At 42.8% G+C, this 20,599-nt stretch overlaps 2 protein-coding genes across 4 annotated transcripts; one reads left to right on the top strand and one right to left on the bottom strand.

The window, feature by feature from the left end:
* Positions 1-710: 710 nt before the first annotated feature.
* BTG4 (BTG anti-proliferation factor 4) lies at positions 711-4,165 on the bottom strand. 2 transcript variants are annotated; one of them, XM_079326935.1, is made up of 5 exons: positions 4,075-4,165; positions 3,562-3,763; positions 2,323-2,460; positions 1,443-1,638; positions 711-981 (listed from the first exon to the last, which is right to left on the bottom strand). In XM_079326935.1, the coding sequence occupies exons 2-5, from the start codon at positions 3,732-3,734 to the stop codon at positions 832-834; spliced, it is 657 nt and encodes a 218-aa protein (XP_079183061.1). In that variant the 5' UTR covers positions 3,735-3,763; positions 4,075-4,165; the 3' UTR covers positions 711-831. The 2 variants fall into 2 exon arrangements, with proteins under 2 accessions (XP_079183061.1, XP_079183062.1); XM_079326936.1 differs by having other exon boundaries at positions 3,562-3,766; positions 4,075-4,144.
* A 9,306-nt stretch (positions 4,166-13,471) lies between these two features.
* On the top strand, positions 13,472-20,374 carry LAYN (layilin). 2 transcript variants are annotated; one of them, XM_079326831.1, is made up of 8 exons: positions 13,472-13,599; positions 14,145-14,168; positions 15,377-15,671; positions 16,883-17,040; positions 17,770-17,808; positions 18,142-18,225; positions 18,475-18,577; positions 19,613-20,374. In XM_079326831.1, exons 1-8 carry the CDS (start codon positions 13,533-13,535, stop codon positions 19,929-19,931), a joined length of 1,089 nt encoding a protein of 362 aa, XP_079182957.1. In that variant the 5' UTR covers positions 13,472-13,532; the 3' UTR covers positions 19,932-20,374. The 2 variants fall into 2 exon arrangements, with proteins under 2 accessions (XP_079182957.1, XP_079182958.1); XM_079326832.1 differs by lacking the exon at positions 14,145-14,168.
* Positions 20,375-20,599: the final 225 nt, after the last annotated feature.

Raw genomic sequence — 20,599 nt, 5'->3', positions numbered from 1 at the left:
GTTTTCTGATTTTATGACACAGCAAAAATTGCAGATACAGTGACTTGGGTTAATTATAGCTCTGCAATTACACTTAAAGTGCAAGAAATTTTATTTTCCACCACTGAAGCTACTTCTGAAGTATTCTTATTTCAGCTCTGTGCTGAGATGTGAAATGCTGAAATTCCCACCCAGGAATTCACTGCCCAAGGCCATTCCTGCTCTTAAACCTGGGGAATCATCCTGTCCTCCTCCCAAATTCCAGAGCCAAACCCCAAAACATGAAGGATTTATTATTTCCCAATCAGTGAAACATCAGCCCAGCCTCCAGTGTAGATAAAAAAGCAAATGAGGGAAAAGTCACTCAAAACTTTTTTTTTTTTTTTTCCCCAGCAGGACAAAACTCACAGGGGCACAGCAAAGTTTAAATATTTTTGTGAGTCATTAAATACCCCAGACATTTCTGCTGGTGATTTTTAGGTCTTTGCTACTCACACCTTTGCCAGAAGGAAGCAAAGTGTCCTTCAAAGCAGCTTTGGGGGGTGTTTTTTATCTTCCACCACAAATACCCCTCAAGGCACCACCAGCAGCTGGCTTGGGTAACGACAGCAGATTTATTCATTTATTCATTTCCTTTTTCAATTGTCAAGAAAAACCTCACATTACATCTTTATTCTTATATTAACATCAATTAAAACTAGTAAAAATCTGTGATAACCCCCCCCCCCTTCCAAAATATTAATAAATAGAGTCAGGGATTAGACAAGAAATGCTCTTTTCATGAGGTTTTGCAATGCCAGCCTTCACCCCATGCCAAAATCAGGGCTGTAAAATGCAGAAGGAGCCTTGGCTCTACTTGTTGGGGTTGATCCAGTGGTACCTGTCCACGCAGGGGGTGACCCCAGCCCCGTAGCCCCTGTAGCCCCTGTGCTGGCCAAAGTGGGAGCCCTCGGCCAGGTGAGGCTTCCTGTGCTGGTACTGCCACCAGGGCAGGGGGGGAGCCTGCAGGAGTCACCAAAATCAAAGGAAAAAAGGGAAATCATGTTAAAAAGTGCTGGGAAAGAAGGGGGAGCAGTCCTGCCAAAGATTCAGCCCAGTCTCAGCAGCAGTCAAACTGGGAAAAGCCTTTCAAGAGCTGTTTGTCCCCAAGTGTCACATCTGTTAACCACCCACTGGAAATAATTATTGAGTCTCCAAATAGGTGATAGAGTGGTTAAAAAAATGGAGTGGTATAATGGGAATCAAATCAGTAACAAACAGGTTCAGTTTCTTAACTCTGTTTCTCAAAGCACAGGAAAGTTTGGCTTTTCAAAGCAGGCTGCACACACTCTCACAGGACAGTGACACCACTGAAAACCCTCCCAGGGCAGAAATTAACCCTGGAGCAGCTCGAGGCTGTTCCCTCTCATACCCCAGCACCTCTCTGGAGGGATTTTGGGGGAGCAGCTGCCCCCAGAGCTCACCTGGTAGATGCTGTTGGGGTTGCTGACAGTGGGAATGGCTTTGGGCTCCCTGCTGAAGCTCTCCTCATCCGAGGAGGTTCCCGAGTCATAATCCAGGGCTGCCTTGGCCACAGCCAGGCTGATGTGCTGGGGCAGCTCGGGGTTCTCCCTCCCATCAAAGCGAGCCACGGTGAAGGGCTGGTTCCTCTCCCCGTACCTGCAACAGGTGAGGGCTGAGCTGGGAGGAGCCAGCCCACCCCAAAAGTGCCCAAATCCTCAGGGGGTGATGCTGAGAAAACACTGATTTTGGAAAAATTAGGATTAAAGTTAAAAGAGACGGCTTGAAATAGTTGTCTGAAAATTAAATAATTGATTGGTAGTTGCTTGATGTTTGCAATGGGAGAAGATGAAACTAAGCAGGGCCAATGAAAAACAAATAATGCAACCAGAAACTTATTCCTGGAAAACTGGAGATGCCCCAGAATCCATCTGTATTGGCATTGATGGAAAAGGTCAAGAGATCAGAGTGAGGAAGACTCACCTTATTCCCTCTTCTCCACAAAAATGACCCCACACTTAATTCCAGAAGCCAACCACACCTGTTTAATCCTGATTACCACAGGAAGTGAGGAATGGGAGGGGCTGATGCTATAAATATGCATTTGTTTGAAGCTTTTGTCAATAAATAGACCTTGATCACCTGTGATTTTGCAGTGTTAGAGGATTACCTCACACTGCTGCCAGTGCTGAGTAAACACTGAGCTCCTAATTTTAAATTAGCAAGTTTTTAGTCCATCACAGCCGAGTTTCACTTCCGTATTTTGCCAAACCACTGGCAGCACCTTTAGTCTGACAGAACAGGCAGCAGCTGGGGTTTGCCAGGTCTAGAATCCGAGCTCACCTGCAGGACACCTCCAAGGGATCCACCCACACTGTCACCTCCTTGGGCAAGCCCAGCAGGCTGGGGTCCACCCCAATGTCCACACAGGCCTGCTCCAGCAGGGGCTCCCGGGGCTGCTGCTTGTTGATCCTGACACACCTGGGGAGCAGAGCACAGATTGCACCCCCTGGCACACGGGTGATGACTGCTGGTTGAATTGTAACAGCATCAGCAAAATCCTTGCTTTATAATTAATGGGAAAATGGGTGGGATCATCCTCCGGATGTTTGGTGGGTAATAAGGGTGTAGGCGTAAGAACAGCAGCTAGAAATGAAACTTTCAGCCTTGAATTGGGATGATTCCAGGCACTGGGCACTGGATAAGGTCTGTTGTGGAAACATATATTTAATTATATAGCCCTAAGCAAGGTCAAGCAGCAAACACTGAGGGAGACCCAGAGCCTTCATCAGTAACAAGACCCTGACCACTGGAAAAGTATATACAATATAATAAAGTAGATTTTAGGAATAGAAACTAGGAGGAGCTTTCCAGAACATTCTGTATTAACATGTATTAGCAAATAGAATATAAGTGAGATTTTAGCTTGACTGATTTAGTACAGTGTGAGAGGAAAGGCCTCCATACCCCCAGTTGATTTTGCTTATGCTTTATTCAACCCAAGCCTCAATTATACTAAATTGCTCACTGCTAAATTTTGTATTTACTTAAATCTATGTAACTAACATATTTTGATTGTATTCATTTATATACAATTGCTGTTATTAATAAATTGCTGCTAAATTTAACCTTGTTGTTTAATTGGACAAAACAAACATATCCAAATATCCATTTATAACATGCCCCTGCAGGGCACACCCAAAATCTCTGTTTGTTGTCTCAGCACTTCTGAGCTGCTGGTGCAGGTTCTCACTCAGAGCCCCAGCCAGAAATTCATCCTCACAAGCTGATTTATCAGCTCAAACACCACTTTGCTTTTAATTCTCACCAACAGCTGCTGAGTCAAGTTGTGCTTTAAGTGTTTAAAACAGAACCACCCCAAAAATCACTTTAAGACCACTTGAATTCTGTACTTTGAAGAGGCTACTGGAGACACTGAAGATTCTCACCTCAGTTCTCTCATCACACATTTACAGGCTATAAAAAAAAATTGATTTTCACCAACTAATAATTCTTCCTTCAAGCTTAAGGAGCATCCTGGTGGTTCCCTTTACATTATTTATTTCACATTCTCCCTCTCACCTGAAGGCTTGGCCTCGGCATGGGTTGCCTGGGTACCAGTGATTTTTGCACTTTTCAAACAGGATCGTGGTCAGCTTTTCTGCAAACTTCTCTATTTCAGCCTTGCTCAGCTTGCCCTCCCTCTTCACCAGCTTTGTGATGAAGAAAACAGCAGCAGCAATTTCATCTTTCATCTGGAACTGCAGCACAGGAGGTGCTCGAGCTGCTGGGGCAGAGACATTTAATAACATTAAGGCACTGGCAGCTGCCAAAAATTTGATGCTGCAAAATCTGCACAAGCCAAGAGAGACAGAGCCTGGGTGAGCCTGATTGCCAAACAGCTGATTAAATTCAGTTTGGGGTATTAAAAGCAGTTTAATGCATTACTAGAAGGCACCTGCACTAAGCAAGTTGAGAGAGAAGATTTAAAAAAAAAAAAAAAGAGTTTTAAGTGTATTAGTTCTTATTTGTAATATATATTACAAGCAAATCTTATGTATTTTTATATTAAAAAAAAAGACCAAAAAATATCACCTTTTCACAGCAGAGATAGTAAAAACTTGAGATAAACTTTACAAACAGCTTAAATAGGCACAAAAAAAAAAAAAAAAACCATATAAAATCCAAAAGGCCCCAGATGATTCACACAGTGGAAACCCCAGCACCCAAAGACCCCCTCCCTCTTTCCCCAGCAGAGCTGGGTCAGGCTTTTTATGGGACAGGAATCAGGAGGAATGTGAGAGTATTCAGGTGTGCAGGAGCTGCAGGTGTGTGGATTAATGCTGGGTTAATTAACTTGCCATTTCCAAAGAGATTCCTAATCTCTCTTTGGTTTTATTCCAACATCAGCTCCTTCTTTTTGGGGGATTTAATTGATTCCACTCTGAATTCTGTTGTGTCCATCAGTCTACCCCACAAATCTCTGTGGAATATTTAATGTTCACCACGAGGAAACCAGCACCAGGCTAATTAATTAATTAATTAATTATTAGAACTGTGCTGGAGTTCTTTTAGCAGACTTAATGTGGTTATTTTCAATCACACACAAAAAAAAAAAAAAATAAAAATAAAAGACCAAGGCTTTAAGTGGAAATTCAGCTTTTAAAGAATGAATAAACCACAAAACAGCCCCACATTCCTTCTCTTCCTTTGTCTCACATATCAAAACCCCTCCTCAGCCAGTGGGGACATTTCCCTTCCTGTGACCACCCAAAAGAAACAGAAATCAGAGTTTGAGGCAGAGAAGGAATCCTCAGAAAAAGCTTCCAGGTTTTTTTGATTTATTTTTTTTCCCCTCAGCCACAGAACCCCCCGTGCTGTGGCCACAAGGATTCCCTCACCTGGGGACACACCAGGATTTTGTTCCCTGACTCATCCCTTCCTTTTTCCCTGAGAGAAGAGGCTCTGGGATTTTTGGGGAATGCTGGAGCACAGCAGGAAGCTGCTGCTGGAGGAATTTCCACAGGATATTTTCTGGCCTCTGTCTGTGCAGCCTGAGCAGATTCTGACTCTGTCTGCAGCCAGAATTAGCTCTGGAGCATTCTGCCAAACTGGCTCCTCATGCCTGAGGAGATTATTTATTCTGGAGATTAAACTTCCCTTCCAAATGTCATTTTCTGTGCTGAGTGCATTCCCTTACAAACGCTGCAGCCACAATAGTTTTCTGTGTTTTTAAAAATCTGTTCCATGGTGACATGGCAGTAAAAAACCCAAAAATAAAAGTTTTCAAGTGGCTTTAAACTTTTGATCACATTGATTTTGTGTTTCTGAACTACAGGAGAAGTGGGTTTTCCAAAAAACTGAGATCTGTGGGATTTTAACTGAGCTGACAAAACTGGTGTCCAGGGAGATATCAAAGAGCAAGATTTGCCTCTTAAAAATGATGGATGATGCACATAACTCCAGTTTTTGAAGTTCTCAGTAAGTTTAGTCCTTTAGAGTCCACTTAGGGTTTTAGGATTTTTAGTCCACTTAGGGTTTCCTCAACAATCCCAAACATAGGTTTGGATTCCTCTAGGGGTGATTTTGTCTTTCTGGCTGAATTCTTGATATGAAATCTGATTTCTTTGATTTCATGATGGTTTTCCTCAATATCAGATTATAACCTAATAAAAGACACAACCTCTTCCTCTCAACTTGGATTTCCTTTTATTTTTGACCCTCCCCAAGCTAAATCAACATTCCCAAACCAGCAGCAGTGTGAACTCCATTTGATCATAATTTCTGCCCCTGCCCCATTTCAGCCTCAGGAATCCTCCAGGGATGTTCCTGTCCCAAATTCCAGCAGGGTTTGGGTCAGACACAGACACAGGATGGGGTTTTGAGGCATCTCCTGCCAAATCCAGCAGGTCCAGGCAGTTCTGTGAGTTCTGAATTCTGTGGCAGGGACTGGAATCCACAAGGGAATTGTGGTTTCCTCCTCAGCTCCTCCTGTTGGGTTCCCTGTTCCCATAGTTAACACAGGTGAGCACAAACAAAGCCCTCACCTGAGAAACCAGCCCTGCACTGAGCTGATATTTCTTGGATGATGAGAGGCCAAATTCTACACATTTGCAACAACAACAAAACAATTTAAGCAAAGTTCTCAGCAATTCACTCACTTGGCTCTGATTATCCAAATTGTGGTTGATACAGAATTTTTTGTTGAGAAAATTTTAACTTGGTGTTTTTCAACATCATTTTCAAGCATCATTTTCCTGTTAATGTCACAGAAAGCAGAACAGCAGAGGGGGATTTCATGAAGAAGTGGCTCCTTTATTAATTAGGGAGATTCATCAGGCTCAAATAATTCCCAAGGCTGCCAGTTGTCTCTGACTGGGAGAAAACACATCCCTGGGTGCCCCATTTGGGTAATAAGTGCTGAGGAAGAAAATACCTGAACCCAAACTGGCACAGCCCATGCCAAGGAGAGAGGGAGAGCCGACAAATTGTGCTCCCCACTCATTCCCAGCTGCATCCAAACAAAAACTGTTTTCATCCCAGCAAAAGCCAGGATGGACAGCCAAGTTCTGACTGAGAGGAGATAACTGAGATGTTTGTGCCTTCTGTAAAATGATGCTGTTTGAATCCTTACTAGGAACAGAAAAAAAAAAAAAAGCCAAACCACTAAAAATCAGTGCCTGGATATCCATGGGGCTGCTCCAGAGCTCGCTGAATCCGGGGGAAAAATGTCCAAAATCTTCAGTGGGGCTGAAATCAGAGCCCAGCTCCCAGGAGAATTCCTAGGCAGATTAAATGGGGTGTGCCCTGGGTCAGCAGGCAAGCCCAGGCTTGAGGCACCAAGGGACAGTTTCTGTAGTAACTGCAGCCCAACCTAGAGCAAACACAGCTCCCCCAAACACTCAGCACTGCCACCCCTGCACCACTTTGGGGTTTTTTTTTTCCTGTTTCACATCATTGAGTAGCTGGAAATAAAGAAACCAAGAGCAGCTGGCCAGTGGCAGAATCCCCTCTGCAAGGCATTTGATTTTTGTGGGTGATGGATGGCAGGCAGTCCCTCCAGGTAAGCAGCTGCAGTTTGCAGATCTTGATGTAAAAATCAGAAAGCCTGAGTGATTTCCGTGTGGAGAAGCTTCCTCAGGGACAATCTCCTGGCATTTGTTCGGTCACATTTAGAAGAACCAACTCCTTGAGCCACTAAGGCAGAGGAAACCTCACAGGTGGAGGTTACAAATTTATACACCTGTGCTTAAACCACGTAAAAAGAATTATTTAGGACTATTTGGGATTATTTTTTTAGCTCTTTTTGGGTTTATTTTTGAAGCTGATTCTGATCACCACCACAAAAGTTTTAAGGGTTTGAGTATTCCACTTTGCTAGAATTTAATTGAAGATTTCATGATTTAAGTAGTAAAATGAACTTTAAAAACCTCAGTGATGTTGATCCAGGATGTTCTAAAATTAAATAACAAAGGAAAGACTGCAAAGCTAGCTGGGTTTATTTTATGGAGTCTGTTTCAATTTTCTGGGTTTTCTTCCTCTGTGTTTTGTGCAATGATTTTCAGAGCTGAAGAGATCAAGGGCAAGCAAGGAGAAATTTCTGGGCAGCCCCCCAAAAACCAGGAGGTGGCACAGCACAGGACACTCATCCCCCTGAGCTGTTCCTCTGCATTTTTGGGGATTCCTGGTGGGAATTTCACCAGGGACACGAGCTGGGACTGCCACCAGTGCCACCCCAGCTGGAGAAATTCCAAAGCTGGGTGTTCCCCACGTTGGCTTTGCCCATGGAAACCTCTCCCCTGGCTGGGGCCACCTGTGCTGTCCCCAAGTGGCCCTGGCAGGGTGGCCATGGTGACAGGGGGTACACAAAGCCAGGCTTGGGCTGGCCTGGGACACTCCGAGCCAGGAGCCCCAGGGGGAAAGATGGGAAAATGGGAAAAATGGGAAAAATGGGGAAAAGATGGGAAAAAAAATGGGGGGAATGGGGAAAAGATGGGAAAAAAAATGGGGGAAATGGGGAAAAGATGGGAAAAAAATATGGGGGAAATGGGGAAAAGATGGGGAAAAAAATATGGGGGAAATGGGGAAAGATGGGAAAAAAATGGGGGAAATGGGGAAAGATGGGGGAGAATGGGAAAAGATGGGGGGAAATGGGAAAAGATGGGAAAAAATGGGGGAAATGGGGAAAAGATGGGAAAAAATGGGGGAGATGGGGAAAAGATGGGAAAAAAATATGGGGGAAATGGAGAAAGATGGGAAAAAAATGGGGGAAATGGGGAAAGATGGGAAAAAAAATATGAGGGAAATGGGGAAATATGGGAAAAAAATGGGGGAAATGGGGAAAGATGGGAAAAAATGGGGGAAAATGGGAAAAATGGGGGAAATGGGAAAAGATGGGGGGAAATGGGAAAAGATGGGAAAAGATGGGGAAAGATGGAAAAATGGGAAAAGATGGGAAAATATGGGAAAAATTGGGATAAAATGGGATAAAGTGGGAAAAATGAGAAAAAATGGGAAAAGATGGGAAAAGATAGGGGGAAATGGGAAAACATGGGAAAACATGGGTAAAAATGGGAAAAGATGAGAAAAGATGGGGGAAATGGGAAAACATGGGAAAAGACGGGATAAAATGGGAAAAGATAGATGGGAAAAGATGGGGGAAATAGGAAAAATGGGAAAAATGGGAAAAGATGGGAAAACATGGGAAAACACGGGAAAATATGGGAAAAGATATATGAGAAAAGATGGGAAAAAATGGGGCAAAATGGGGAAAAAATGGCAAAAAATGGGAAAAGATTGGAGCATCTCCAGAGGAATTCTGCCACAGCCTGGAAATGATTTTTCCACCCATTTTTCCCTTCCCATTAAATCATTTTTGTCTCAACTCCATCCTCATCACGATTATTCCAAGGTAACCTGCTTAAGGGTAAGTCCTGAATTCTTTATGTTTCATCAAAATTTCTGTCAGAAAAAAAATCAGCAGAAAAAAAGAAAATTGTGTAAATGTTAAATATATAAAAATATTCTATATAATACATTAGAACCATGTAATATATAAATATGGATATGAACATAAATAGAATTACAGCTATAATTATGAATTGAAGTAGAACTCTAATTACAAATATGAATATAAATATAAATGCAAATATAGATACAGATATATTCAAATATTAGATATAGATATATATAGATGTAGATACAAATATTAAATATATAGATACAAATATTAAATATAGATATAGATATATAGGTATAGATATAGATATAGATGCAAATATAAATATCTGAATTTAGCAGAACAATGGTAATATGACCAATATTTTCCATTTTTTGCCTTTTTTTATTATTATTTTAACATTTGAGGAGGTGGAGAATGTCAATATAATTCTTGGAAATTCTTTCTTTTGTTGCAGGTTGAATTCCATGACTCCAGGAGAAGTTCTTGGTTTGCAGGCAGTGTAATTAGCTGATTGTATCCCTTAATCCACAATCACTAATTCCACTGCCATCAAAACAAGGCACAGCATTCCCTGCTCCAACCCCAACCAGGAAATTCCCAAATTCTTTATTTCCACAGCATAAATCATTTCATAATGTGATTTATTGCAGCTTTCTTTCCAGAATTTTACCTGCCCACAGGAGTGTGTGGGAAATGTTTGCAATATGAAATTAAATGTTGCATTTCTTGAAGCTGAAAATCCTCAGGAATTTTCCTGGACCAAGAATTCTGTCTGGTATTTAAATTATTAATTTACTGTATATTGAATTTTTAATACACACAGACTGGTCTATACATTTTTTTTTTTTTTTTATGTTGCATCCTTCAGCTTATCTAGCAGATAATTCTCATTCGTTTTTCATGTTTTATTAAGCAAGTTTTGATCAGCGATTAAATATTAAACTCATTGTGGGTTTAAGATTTTTTTTTTTTTTTTCCTCTTACCACTTAGCTTAAGTAAGAATTTTCCTTGGAGAAAATGATGAATAATTTGTTTTTTTGAGGGGTGAAAGGCTGTGCCATCAGCCTGGTTACCAGGCAGTGTAGTTAGCTGATTGCCCAAAGCACCAATCACTAACCACACAGCCAGGTAAAAAGGTCTGGAGTGGCAGGATCAGGAATTTGGAAGCAGAATTCTGAGGCAGAAGCACCAACAGATAATGGAATTAAACTCTGTTCCACTCAGGACAATTTTCCTGCTGATTCACCTCATTTGCGACTCATTTCCATTAAAAAAAAGTGAGGATAAAATGGATTTTTGGGTTTTTTCTTCTCCCAATTCTGACTGGGCTCGTCTCAGCCTCACCAGTTCTCACATTTCCCTCCGCTGATTCTTGTTGAATAAATTAAATTATGGTGGCAACCCTTTCCCACCTTGGAGAGGCTGGAATGGAGTGGAAATGACCTGAAAGAAGCTGGAAACTTCTGCTGGAGCCCCAATTATTGATGTGATTAATTAATGCGCCCCAATTATTGACCTGATTAATGAATGCGCCCCAATTATTGATGTGATTAATTAATGCGCCCCAATTATTGACCTGGTTAATGAATGTGCACCAATTATTGTGATTAATGACTGTACCCCAATTATTGATGTGATTAATGAATGCACCCCAATTATTGACCTGATTAATGAATGTACCCCAATTATTAATTAATGCATGTGCCCCCCCACCACAAATAAAGCAAACTCAGACAAACCATTCAACCCAAAAACTGCGTTTCCAGCCTGACTCTGCAATTATCCCTTTTTTAATTTATATTTTTTATTAATTTAAGTGAAGCACTCCCCATGTTGGGAGCCAGGCCAGGCAGAGCCACGTGCAGTGCTGAGCTCTGCAGCTTTTCCTGCAAGTCAGCAATGCCCCTTCCCCATCAATCAATTATCAAACATTTTTAATTTTTTGGGTTTTTTTTTTTTTTTCTTTAATCAGTGCAAAGTTGGATCTGATGGGTTTGGAGGGGTTTTCCAAGCTGAGATGGAAGCCAGGATTTGCAGTTTTGGGCAGCCATAAAGATTCATTTCAAAGAGTAAATGGTTTTACACAAATATAGGACAGCTTAAAAGCATCCCATAAGTCTAAGGAAATTCAAATTATTGCAGTGGGTAGGATAAGAATAATGTTCAGCTTATTATCAGTCACGGGTATTGCTTGGTGTTCAAATGTAGATTTCAGGTATGAACAAATCCAAAGAGAAAACATTGGAAATTTTATAAATCTGGGAAGAAAATCTGAGTTTATCCAAGAAATTCCTTAAGCAAAGAGGATCCTGCAGCCTGGAGAGCTCTAAAATCCCAGGCCCAGGAGGCAAATGAGGTTTAAATGAGCTAAAAAAGTTTATTAAGGACAAATTTCTATCTCAAAACCACAAGAAATAAGGCAGTGAGTCTAAATTTCTCAGTTTAATATGAAAAGAATCTTTGCAGCCTGCTCATTGTTTTTTTGTTTATTTAATTCCTTTTTTTTATTTTTTCCATTCCTCTCTCCAAGTTTATAACCGAGTTATCCAACCAGCCACTCTGCCCCCTAAAAAGCTCTCAGGAACTGGATTTGAGCAATAAAGAAAGAAATCTATTTGGGGATTTTTATTATTATCAGCAGTGAAATGTAGATTTACTGATTTATAATGGTTTGGCCTGGCCTGGCCGGATGTTTATCAGGAGAATAAAATCCAAGAGTAAGAGGTCTGGATTCTATTAAAGCTTTTCTTTCCTCCTGCTGTAATTCCCAGGATACAAAGCAGAGATAAATGATTTGAAGGTTAAGAACCACAGATCTGAATTAATACAATTTAATTCCTCAATTGGGCAGGGTAGCACTGAAATATTAAAGCTGATAAATGCAGTGATTGGAGAAATAACGTGGAAAATAAAATTTCAAAAGGTACTTTCAGGAATGACGTCTTCATTTTGGACATAAAAGTCTCCTTTTTTTTTCTTCCTCCTTATTTAAGGTTTTAAGTTGGTTCCTATTAAGCACTTCCTCTCCTCAAAGTTTATTCAAATGCTGAACCAAGTCTGTCTGCTTGGCCTGAATTCTGGTTTTTATTTCCCTTGGTCTAAATATTCAGATTCTATTTAGGGGGAAAAGAAATCCTGGATATTATTATTATTATTATTACTATTATTATTATTATTATTACTATTATTATTATTACTACTAATGCAATAACTGCTCAGTTTTATCCTGTGCTATTATTGCAAAATTAAGAAATTAAAATGCTGCTGCTATTTTTCTACACTTTTCACCTTTATTTCCCGTTTATTTCTCAATAGTGGTCAAGAGCAGGAAATGGAAGCTTCCACTTTTCAGAAGATTTTAATTTTGCTTTCATTCTGGCTGGGATTCAGGAACAGAGTGGCTGTGGAGTTATTTTTATTTTTCTGAAAAAGCCAGGAAACATCAGAGCCTGTTCCTGTTTCACAGACATGACACATGCTCAGAGGCAGCAGCTTCCCAACACTTCCCTCTGCAATTCCTGATTTCTGCCAGGTTGTTTTCAGGGCATTTTAAAGGATTTTCCTCCCTTTAAAAGATCAATTTCAGAATCAGCTTCTCCACCTGAGCTCCCAAGAGTGGCTCAAGGTTTTAATTCTCCTACACAACCACGGATCTTCTATTTTAAAGCATCGATCCTGGTTTTTTTCTGCCTGAACGGATTCACTTTGCTGCTCTTCTGCTTTTCCTGGGAAAATCTCTTGGAGCCAGGTCTGGATGGGGAGAGACTCCAGCAAACAGGTGAGGAGCAGCATCCCAGGAAAATATCCCGGGAAAAACATCCCGGGAAAGTATCCCAGGAAAAATCACAGGAAAACATCCCAGGAAATCATCCCAGGAAAAAACACAGGAAAACATCCCGGGAAATCATCCCAGGAAAAATCACAGGAAAACATCCCGGGAAAACATCCCAGAAAACATCCCAAAAAGCATCGCAGGAAAACATCCCTGGAAAGCATCCCAGGAAAATATTCCGGGAAATCATCCCTTTTATCCATATGGGAATCAGAATCCCGGTCCTGTGCTTTCCCTTCCCAAGCGATTCCCTCAGGAATTTTAGCATCCTGCTCTAAAATCGCCCAGATTTTGGAGTCAATCCCAGGGTTTTACTTCAAGTTGGGTTTGGCGATCCTTGCTGTGATCCCTTTAGATTTTAATTTAGAAAATCGGGGTTGGGATGGATTCAATGGGACAGCGTGGCCGGCAGGGAACAATAAAGCTCATCCCGCTTCTTCACCGCGAATCCAGATCTGGGAAAGCGAAGGGAAAACCTTCCAAAAAAAGGAAAAAAAAGGGGAAAAAAAAAATCCAGCGTGGGGATGGATCCGCCCGTGGGTGGCTCCTGTGGGCGGGCGATGGGATGGGGATAAAAGGGGGATCGGGGGGACACGGGCAGAGGGTGCGGGGGGAGCGCTGAGCCGAGCCCGGAGGAGGAAGAAGGGAAAGGAGGAAGAAGGGAAAAGAGGAAGGAAGAAGGGAAAGGAAGGGAGGAAGAAGGGAAAAGAGGAAGGAAGAAGGGAAGGGAAGAAGGAGGAGCTGCCGCGGCCGGAGCGATGCTGGCGGCTGCAGCGCTGTGCGCGGCCGCGCTGGGCTGCGCGGCGGGGGCGCGGCTGCTCAGCGGTAAGAGGGGCTCGGGATCGCCGGGAACCGCCGGGAATCGCCCGGAGATTGTTCGGGAATCCTCCCTGTCCCGGGGAGATCCCTCCTGCCCCGCCGCTGCCGCTGGGAGGGTCGCGATGCGCGGGCGGCTGTCGCGACACGGGCAGGGACGGCGCATGGGGGAAGGATTAATTTGGTGGTTCTGGAAGTGTTTTCCCAACTTTTCCAGCCGATTTTTCCCCCAGCCCTGGCCTGGGGAGCTGGCTGGAGCCTGCGGGCAGATCCCGGGTGGGGAGATCAGGGGAGGAACACAAGGAATCCTTTCAGAGCTCGGACCCCAAGCAGCGCTGAAGCCCAGCCAGGAATCAGCTTTTCCTCAGCTGGAATAATGGCAAGTCTGGCTGGAGAGGCAGAGACTTTCTTCCTCCTTTTTTTTTAAGGAGGAAAAAATGTGTTTGTGTATCAGCAGAGAGCCTGAGCGCAGATTTTGTGACACTGTTGCTAGAAAGTTGCAGATTTTTAATGACACTCTGCTGTCTGTGTTTTCCTTTTGCCTCTCCCGGCAGCAGTGGACGTTTCCCTCAGAAGAGGTAAGGGGCTTTGTGTTCTTGAGTGTCAAATTCCCAAGAGAAACACAGACTATGCTAGAAATATATTTTTAAATAATGATATCATAGTAAAAATCCTGCTCCTATTTTAATCCCTGTGTAAAAGATTAGCAAGCTCCATTTCTGGCTATTTAACTGCTGAAAAATTGCAGTGTGAAAGGTGTTTAAATTCCCAATCCCACAGTGCTCAACATAAAAGGATAAAGCAAAGCCAGCAAATATCCCATGGCATTATAAACCCATACCAGGTTTATAATGACCTGTCTTTGTATTATCCCATTTGTTCCAGGCACACCACAAATGTTGCTGAATGTTTTCCTTCTGTAAAAACATGTAGGTTAGCAGACTGTGCCTGCAAAAGAAATATTTACCGAGCAAAACAAAACTGTTTGTTTCCACAGTCTAAATATTGGGACTGCTCTGCTGAAAAAAAACAAAACAAAACAAACACCACACGAGTGCATCATTTTGGATGATGTGTGTTTTCACTTTGATCTTCCCTCAGAACCAAAATAAGCTCTGCTGCTTCTGCATGAGGCTTGTGACAGCCTGAAAACAGACATTGTTTACTCCCTGGGCAGGCAGAGCACAGAGCAGAGCTGGGAATTGGGCTGTGGGAACTCATCTTGTGATCCAAAATGAAATTTCGAGTTGGAGGTTGGATGTAAAGAAGGAATTCTCTGTGAGGGTGGTGAGGCCAGAGAAGTTTTGGATGTCTTGGCACGGTGGGAGGTGTCCCCATGGCACAGGGTGGAATGAGATGGTTTTAAGCTCCTTTCCAACCCCAAATATCCTGGGATTCTGTGGCACTGCAATTTCCATCAAATTATTGCATGTACCCCAAAAGAGAAATTCTTGCTATCTTTGCTTTCATAGGAAATCTCCAATTCTGACCATTCAACTCCTTAAAAATAATCAAAGAGTTTTTTTTTTTTAATGGTGAACCCTTGCAAGGGGTTTCTAAAAGTTTGCATGTACCATGGCCCAGCATTTCCTTGAGATTAACTCCCACAACCTACAAATCCCAAAAAGAACCAGGAGGGACCTGAGAAGAGCAGGACATGAAAAAACCAACCTAAACATTTTGCCAGCGCAGAAACACAAGGTTGTGTGATATAAACTCCCCCCAAATCCATCCTTTATCTTTCATTTCGCTCCTTTTCAGCAGCTATTTCTCTCCCTTCCCGCAGGGCAGACGGTCTGCAGGCGTGGCACGCAGAAACCTTGCTACAGGATCGTTTATTTCCAGGACGCCTCCCGCAGGAGCAGCTTTGAGGAAGCTCACCTGGCCTGCAGGGCTGACGGGGGACACCTGGTGAGCATCGAGAGCCCCGCGGAGCAGAGGCTGATCGAGTCCTTCATCAGCAGCCTGCTGGCCTCGGATGGAGACTTCTGGATAGGGCTGAGGAGGAGGAAGGAGGAGGAGAACAGCACGGAGTGTCACAGCTTCTACTCCTGGTCAGATGGGAGCTCCTCCAAATTTCGGTGGGTACCTGGGAATTTGGGAATTGAGGGTTTTGTCAAGTGATGTCCCAGCTGTTCGTCCCATCCTGGCACAGGAATCACCCTGCTGGTGCTCTCCGTGAGGATAAATGGATGGGATTTTGGGGTGGTAAAAGCCTTAAAAATCTCTGGTTATGCAGCTGCAAATAACCTGGAAATTCCTGCACTGCCTGATGTCCTGAAAAATAAAAAAAATAATAAAAAAAAAATGTTATTCACTTATTGAGGAAATAACTATTTTTTTGCCTGTGAGACAGCAAAATATTAGAGCAGACAAAATTTATTCCAGACACAGAAAACTAAAACCTCCACAGCACTTCTCAGATTTCTGCCTCCTTGTCTTAAGGAACCACAGGATTTGTTATAATTAAATGATAAAAGCAACAATGTTCACACCAATTTGTATCAGACATGATGGAATTGTGACCTTTTTGCTCTGGGAGCCCATCAGGGCATTTCAGCCACTGGGAAATGAACAAATTAAAATTGGTTTGAGAATGATTTGATATCTGCAAGTCTCTCCCCTGGTTGAGATCTTGGGGGTGGATAATGAGAATCTGCTGCTAAGAAACAGGCACAGCTTTCCTGCCTTCCATTGGTGAGACAAAGTTATTTCTGCTGAATGAAGCCAAGGAAAACACCAGGGGAGGAAGGAAGTGAGGGAGGAATAATAATAAAAATAAAAATTAAAAAGAAAAAAAAAAGATTGCAAGACTCAGTGAATGTTCAGGAGAACTTGAGTTTTCTCTACACAATTGCAGCTGATTTTTGAGCTCAATACTCAAGAAAAAAAAACTTGTGTAAAATAAAATAGTGAATTCTAAACCCACATTCCTAAAGATGCTCCCAGAGACCGGAACTGAATCCTTGTTTCTGGTTTATTCCATGGACATTCCTAACATTACCACTGCATTTAAAACATCCACTTATTAAACAATAATTATAAAAATCTGTTAATTACACTAGCTGAGACAGTAATGGAAGGGTGATTGTGAGGAGCAATGCTTGTCACTCAAAAAATCCGAATTAAAACAACAAATAATTTCATTTTATCCCCCCCATTCTCCCCAGTGTAAGTGCAGGCTGTGCCACAACCCCTTCAACTCTGCTTTATTTCCCATCCAAGCTGCTGGGAGGTTCCCTTGAGCTGTGGATTTATTTGGATTTATTTGAATTTATTGCAATTTCCCCAGGAACTGGTACGTGGATGAACCTTCCTGTGGGGGTGAGGTGTGTGTGGTTCTCTACCACCAACCCTCTGCCCCACCTGGGCTGGGGGGCCCCTACATGTTCCAGTGGAATGATGACAGGTGCACCATGAAAAACAACTTCATCTGCAAATATTCCCTGGGTGAGGAGCTTCTCTGGGGTTTAGAACTCGACCAGGGAAGGAGCAGTGCAGGGGTTGGGAGGGAAAGGTGTTGGAAAGCTGGAAAATGAGAATTTCAGACAACCTGAGGCGGTGGAGAAGGCTTGAAAAATTTAATAGTAGGATTGGCATCACGTGTGTGTAATTTGAATAAAATGTGTGATATCACACGGTGGAAAATTCAGAATTTTAAGTTTAAAAATGTAGTAACAGGTACGAAGCAAGAGGGAGGTTTTGTCCTTTTTCTTCACCTTCTTCTTCATGGGTTTGGGTGATTTTATGTAATTGGAGAGAAAATCCTGCATTGCTGGTCACAGTGATTGGTTATTGGGTTAAAAGTAAAAATAATTTAGGTGTCATTCCTTAATTAGGCCTTAAAAGGACTTGCAGAGAGAGATACAGTTCCTTTTTTAGCTTGTTAGCTTGAACTCACTGTAACATAGACAAGAATTAATCAACATTAATAAAGTCCCAACAAGAAATGCCATCTCTGGCTGTTTAATCCCAACTCTGGCAGAAAAAGAAGATAAAAGCCCATGGAGACCCTTCCTCAGCTGCTCTGGGGCTGGGGGAGATTTCAATTTATGCAATAAATGGGGGAAATCCCATCTGTAGCTGCTTGTGCTTTATAGGAATTCCCTGGGGGGTTGTTAAGGGTTTGAGGTCTCAGGTTGGAAATTGCGAATTTCTCTTTTTTTTTTTTTTTTTCAGAGAAGCCAACAAAAGCTCCAATAAACAATTCCCCAAGAGGTGAGTCGAATATATTTGTTTGGGATTTATTTTTTTTGTAATAATTCCTGAGTTGCAATGGAAATACTCTGTTTTTTTGTTGTCAAGAACACCCAAAAAAACATCCTGAGCAAGAAGCTCTCCTGCAGTTTTCACTTCCCCTGTGCTGCTCCATGCTGGGAAAATCTTGGTGATGCAGATTTTGGTGATGCTGCAGGGATTGAAACACCAAAATCCCAGTGCACCTCACACATCTTTGCAGCTCTCAGCCTCTTCAATCTTCTCTCAGCTTTGCTTTTTTTTATTATTTAAAAAACAAACATCTGCACTGTTCATGAAGCTGCTTCTTTCCAGCTGTGGCAACAGAGCCCTGGAGGGCAGAATTCCCAGAGGAGAGGAGGAGGAAAGGTGCCAATGGAACAGCTGGGGGAGCCAAAGGTGAGCTGTGCTCTCAAAACCTCATTTCAGGGAATGTGGAAGAATGAATGTAGAAAAAAAAAATCAACTTCCCTCAAGTATCTCCCAAGAGGAATGCTCTGGAGGTAAAAAAATTTTGGGGTGTGAAAAAACCACTTTTATCAAATCACTTCTGAGCTCCTCAACTGAATGTTTTGTTTGTACATTTGTGATTAACTATAAAAAAATCTCCAATTTCTTCTTGTGACCCTGGTTCATTTTTACCCCCAGAGCCTGTCCAGAGCCTTGTCTACATCCTTATTTCCATCATTCCTGTGCTGCTTCTCCTGGTGGCCATCACAGGCATCTCCTGCTTTTGGCTGTTCCTCAAGAGGTGAGTGGCATTTTTGTGTTAGAAATTAACATTGACACCTCATCCTGTTTGCAGCTGATTTCACCATCCTGTAAAAAGCTCTGGACAGGAGAGATTGCAGCCAAAGAAATGCTGAAAAAATGGTGTTGGATGCTCCAGGCTGGGTTAATAGTGAAGGAAAATTCTAAATAAATCACATTATCTCCTTTTCTTGCATTCACAGACACAGCAGGCAGGGAATAATGTAACCAAGATTCCAATTTTGATATGTTAACCCTTCTAGTTTTCTTATTAAAGCTTTAAATTAGCAGAAGTTCCCCTTCAAAAGCAAAAAAAAAAAAGAAGCAATGGAAGCAAAACAATAACAATTTGGAGCAAATAATATTCACCAACATCCTCTCCTTGCTTTCCCTGTGTGCACAGCAGCTCTGGGCGGGGGGAATGCTGGTTGGGATTTTGGGAGTGTCAGGAGGAATTTTGTTAGCCCAGAGTGTCCCTGTCCTGCCACAGGATTTTGGAGGAGTGCAGCCTGGAATGAGGAATGAGGGAATGAGGGAATTGGGAAGGGGGGAATGAGGGAATTGGGAAGGGGGGAATGAGGGAATTGGGAAGGGGGGAATGAGGGAATTGGGAAGGGGGGAATGAGGGAATTGGGAAGGGGGGAATGAGGGAATTGGGAATGGGGGAATGAGGGAATTGGGAATGGGGGAATGAGGGAATTGGGAAGGGGGGAATGAGGGAATTGGGAATGAGGGAATTGGGAAGGGGGGAATGAGGGAATTGGGAAGGGGGGAATGAGGGAATTGGGAAGGGGGGAATGAGGGAATTGGGAATGGGGAAATGAGGAAATTGGGAATGAGGAAATAAGGAATGAGGAATGAGGGAATTGGGAATGGGGAAATAAGGAATTAGGAATGGGATAATGAGGAATGAGGAATGCCCTGAGCCCAGCTTTGCCCAAGGCTCATCACCAAGCTGCTGTCAGAGCTCTGCTGCTGGTTTGTGCTTCCTCTGAGCCAAAGCTTTTCATGGCTTTTCCCTTTTTCTCCTCCTCAGGAGACAGGAGCTGGTGGAAGTGCCCCCCAAGGGTGACAGTGCCTGGCTGCCACACCCCAGCAGGGACAGCCCCAGGCTGGACATCTACAGAGTGATCCACAAGCAATCTGAGGCTGACCTGGCTGGGGCCAGGCCTGGCACCAAGAATTCCTCCTTCCGTGCCCAGGAGGGGCTGGAGAGCCCTGAGGACACCTCCAGGGTGACACTGGCCAGCACAGAGAGTGGCTTTGTCACCAATGACATCTACGAGCTCTGTGGGGACCGTGTGGGCAGGAGCAAAGAGTCCACCTGGGTGGACAATGAGATTTATGGATATTGAGGAAAAGGACCCAGGAAAGCCACTGGAATGTGGATTTTGGATATCAACAGGGGTTTACTTGCCCTCTCTATGCACTTGTTTGGTTATGGTGTGTGTGGTGTTTGTCCTGGTTTTGCATTGTCCCCTCTTTCTTCTGTTTTGTGGAAGAACTGGAGGTTTTTAAAGATCCAAACTGAAAGGAATGTACAGATCTTGCTTTGCACCAGGAATGGCTTGTTAATACCCTCAGTTCCTTTTTGTACCAAAGATATGCCTTGAAAGTGAAGGACAATCAAAATCTTTATTTATTTATAGAGCTCCTGCAAGGTGCTAAAAGTTCCCTGTGCTGAGCCCTGAGCTTTCCTGGAGATGCTGAACAGAGGGAAGTGAGGGATGAACTCCTCAGTTTCCTTTGCTTGTGTGTGCAACTTTTTTTCCATGTCTATTAAATTTCTTTATCTCAACCCAGGACTTTTCTCATTTTTACTCCTCTAATTCTCTCCCTCATTCTGCTGGAAGGGACAGAGACCAAACAGTGGAGGGGGAATGAAAGGAACACAAATATTTCCCACCTTTTGTTCTGCAGGTGATTTTCTAGCTCCAGGAGAGCAGCACTGCTGCAGAACAAGAAAATGAAGCACCAAAAATGTGTTTTGGTTGCCTAAAAGTTTGCTGTTCTCTATTGCATG

The sequence above is a fragment of the Erithacus rubecula genome (genome assembly GCF_903797595.1).
Source record: "Erithacus rubecula genome assembly, chromosome: 25".
Taxonomy (NCBI): Eukaryota; Metazoa; Chordata; class Aves; order Passeriformes; family Muscicapidae; genus Erithacus; species Erithacus rubecula.
This window is presented reverse-complemented; position numbering and strand designations above follow the sequence as displayed.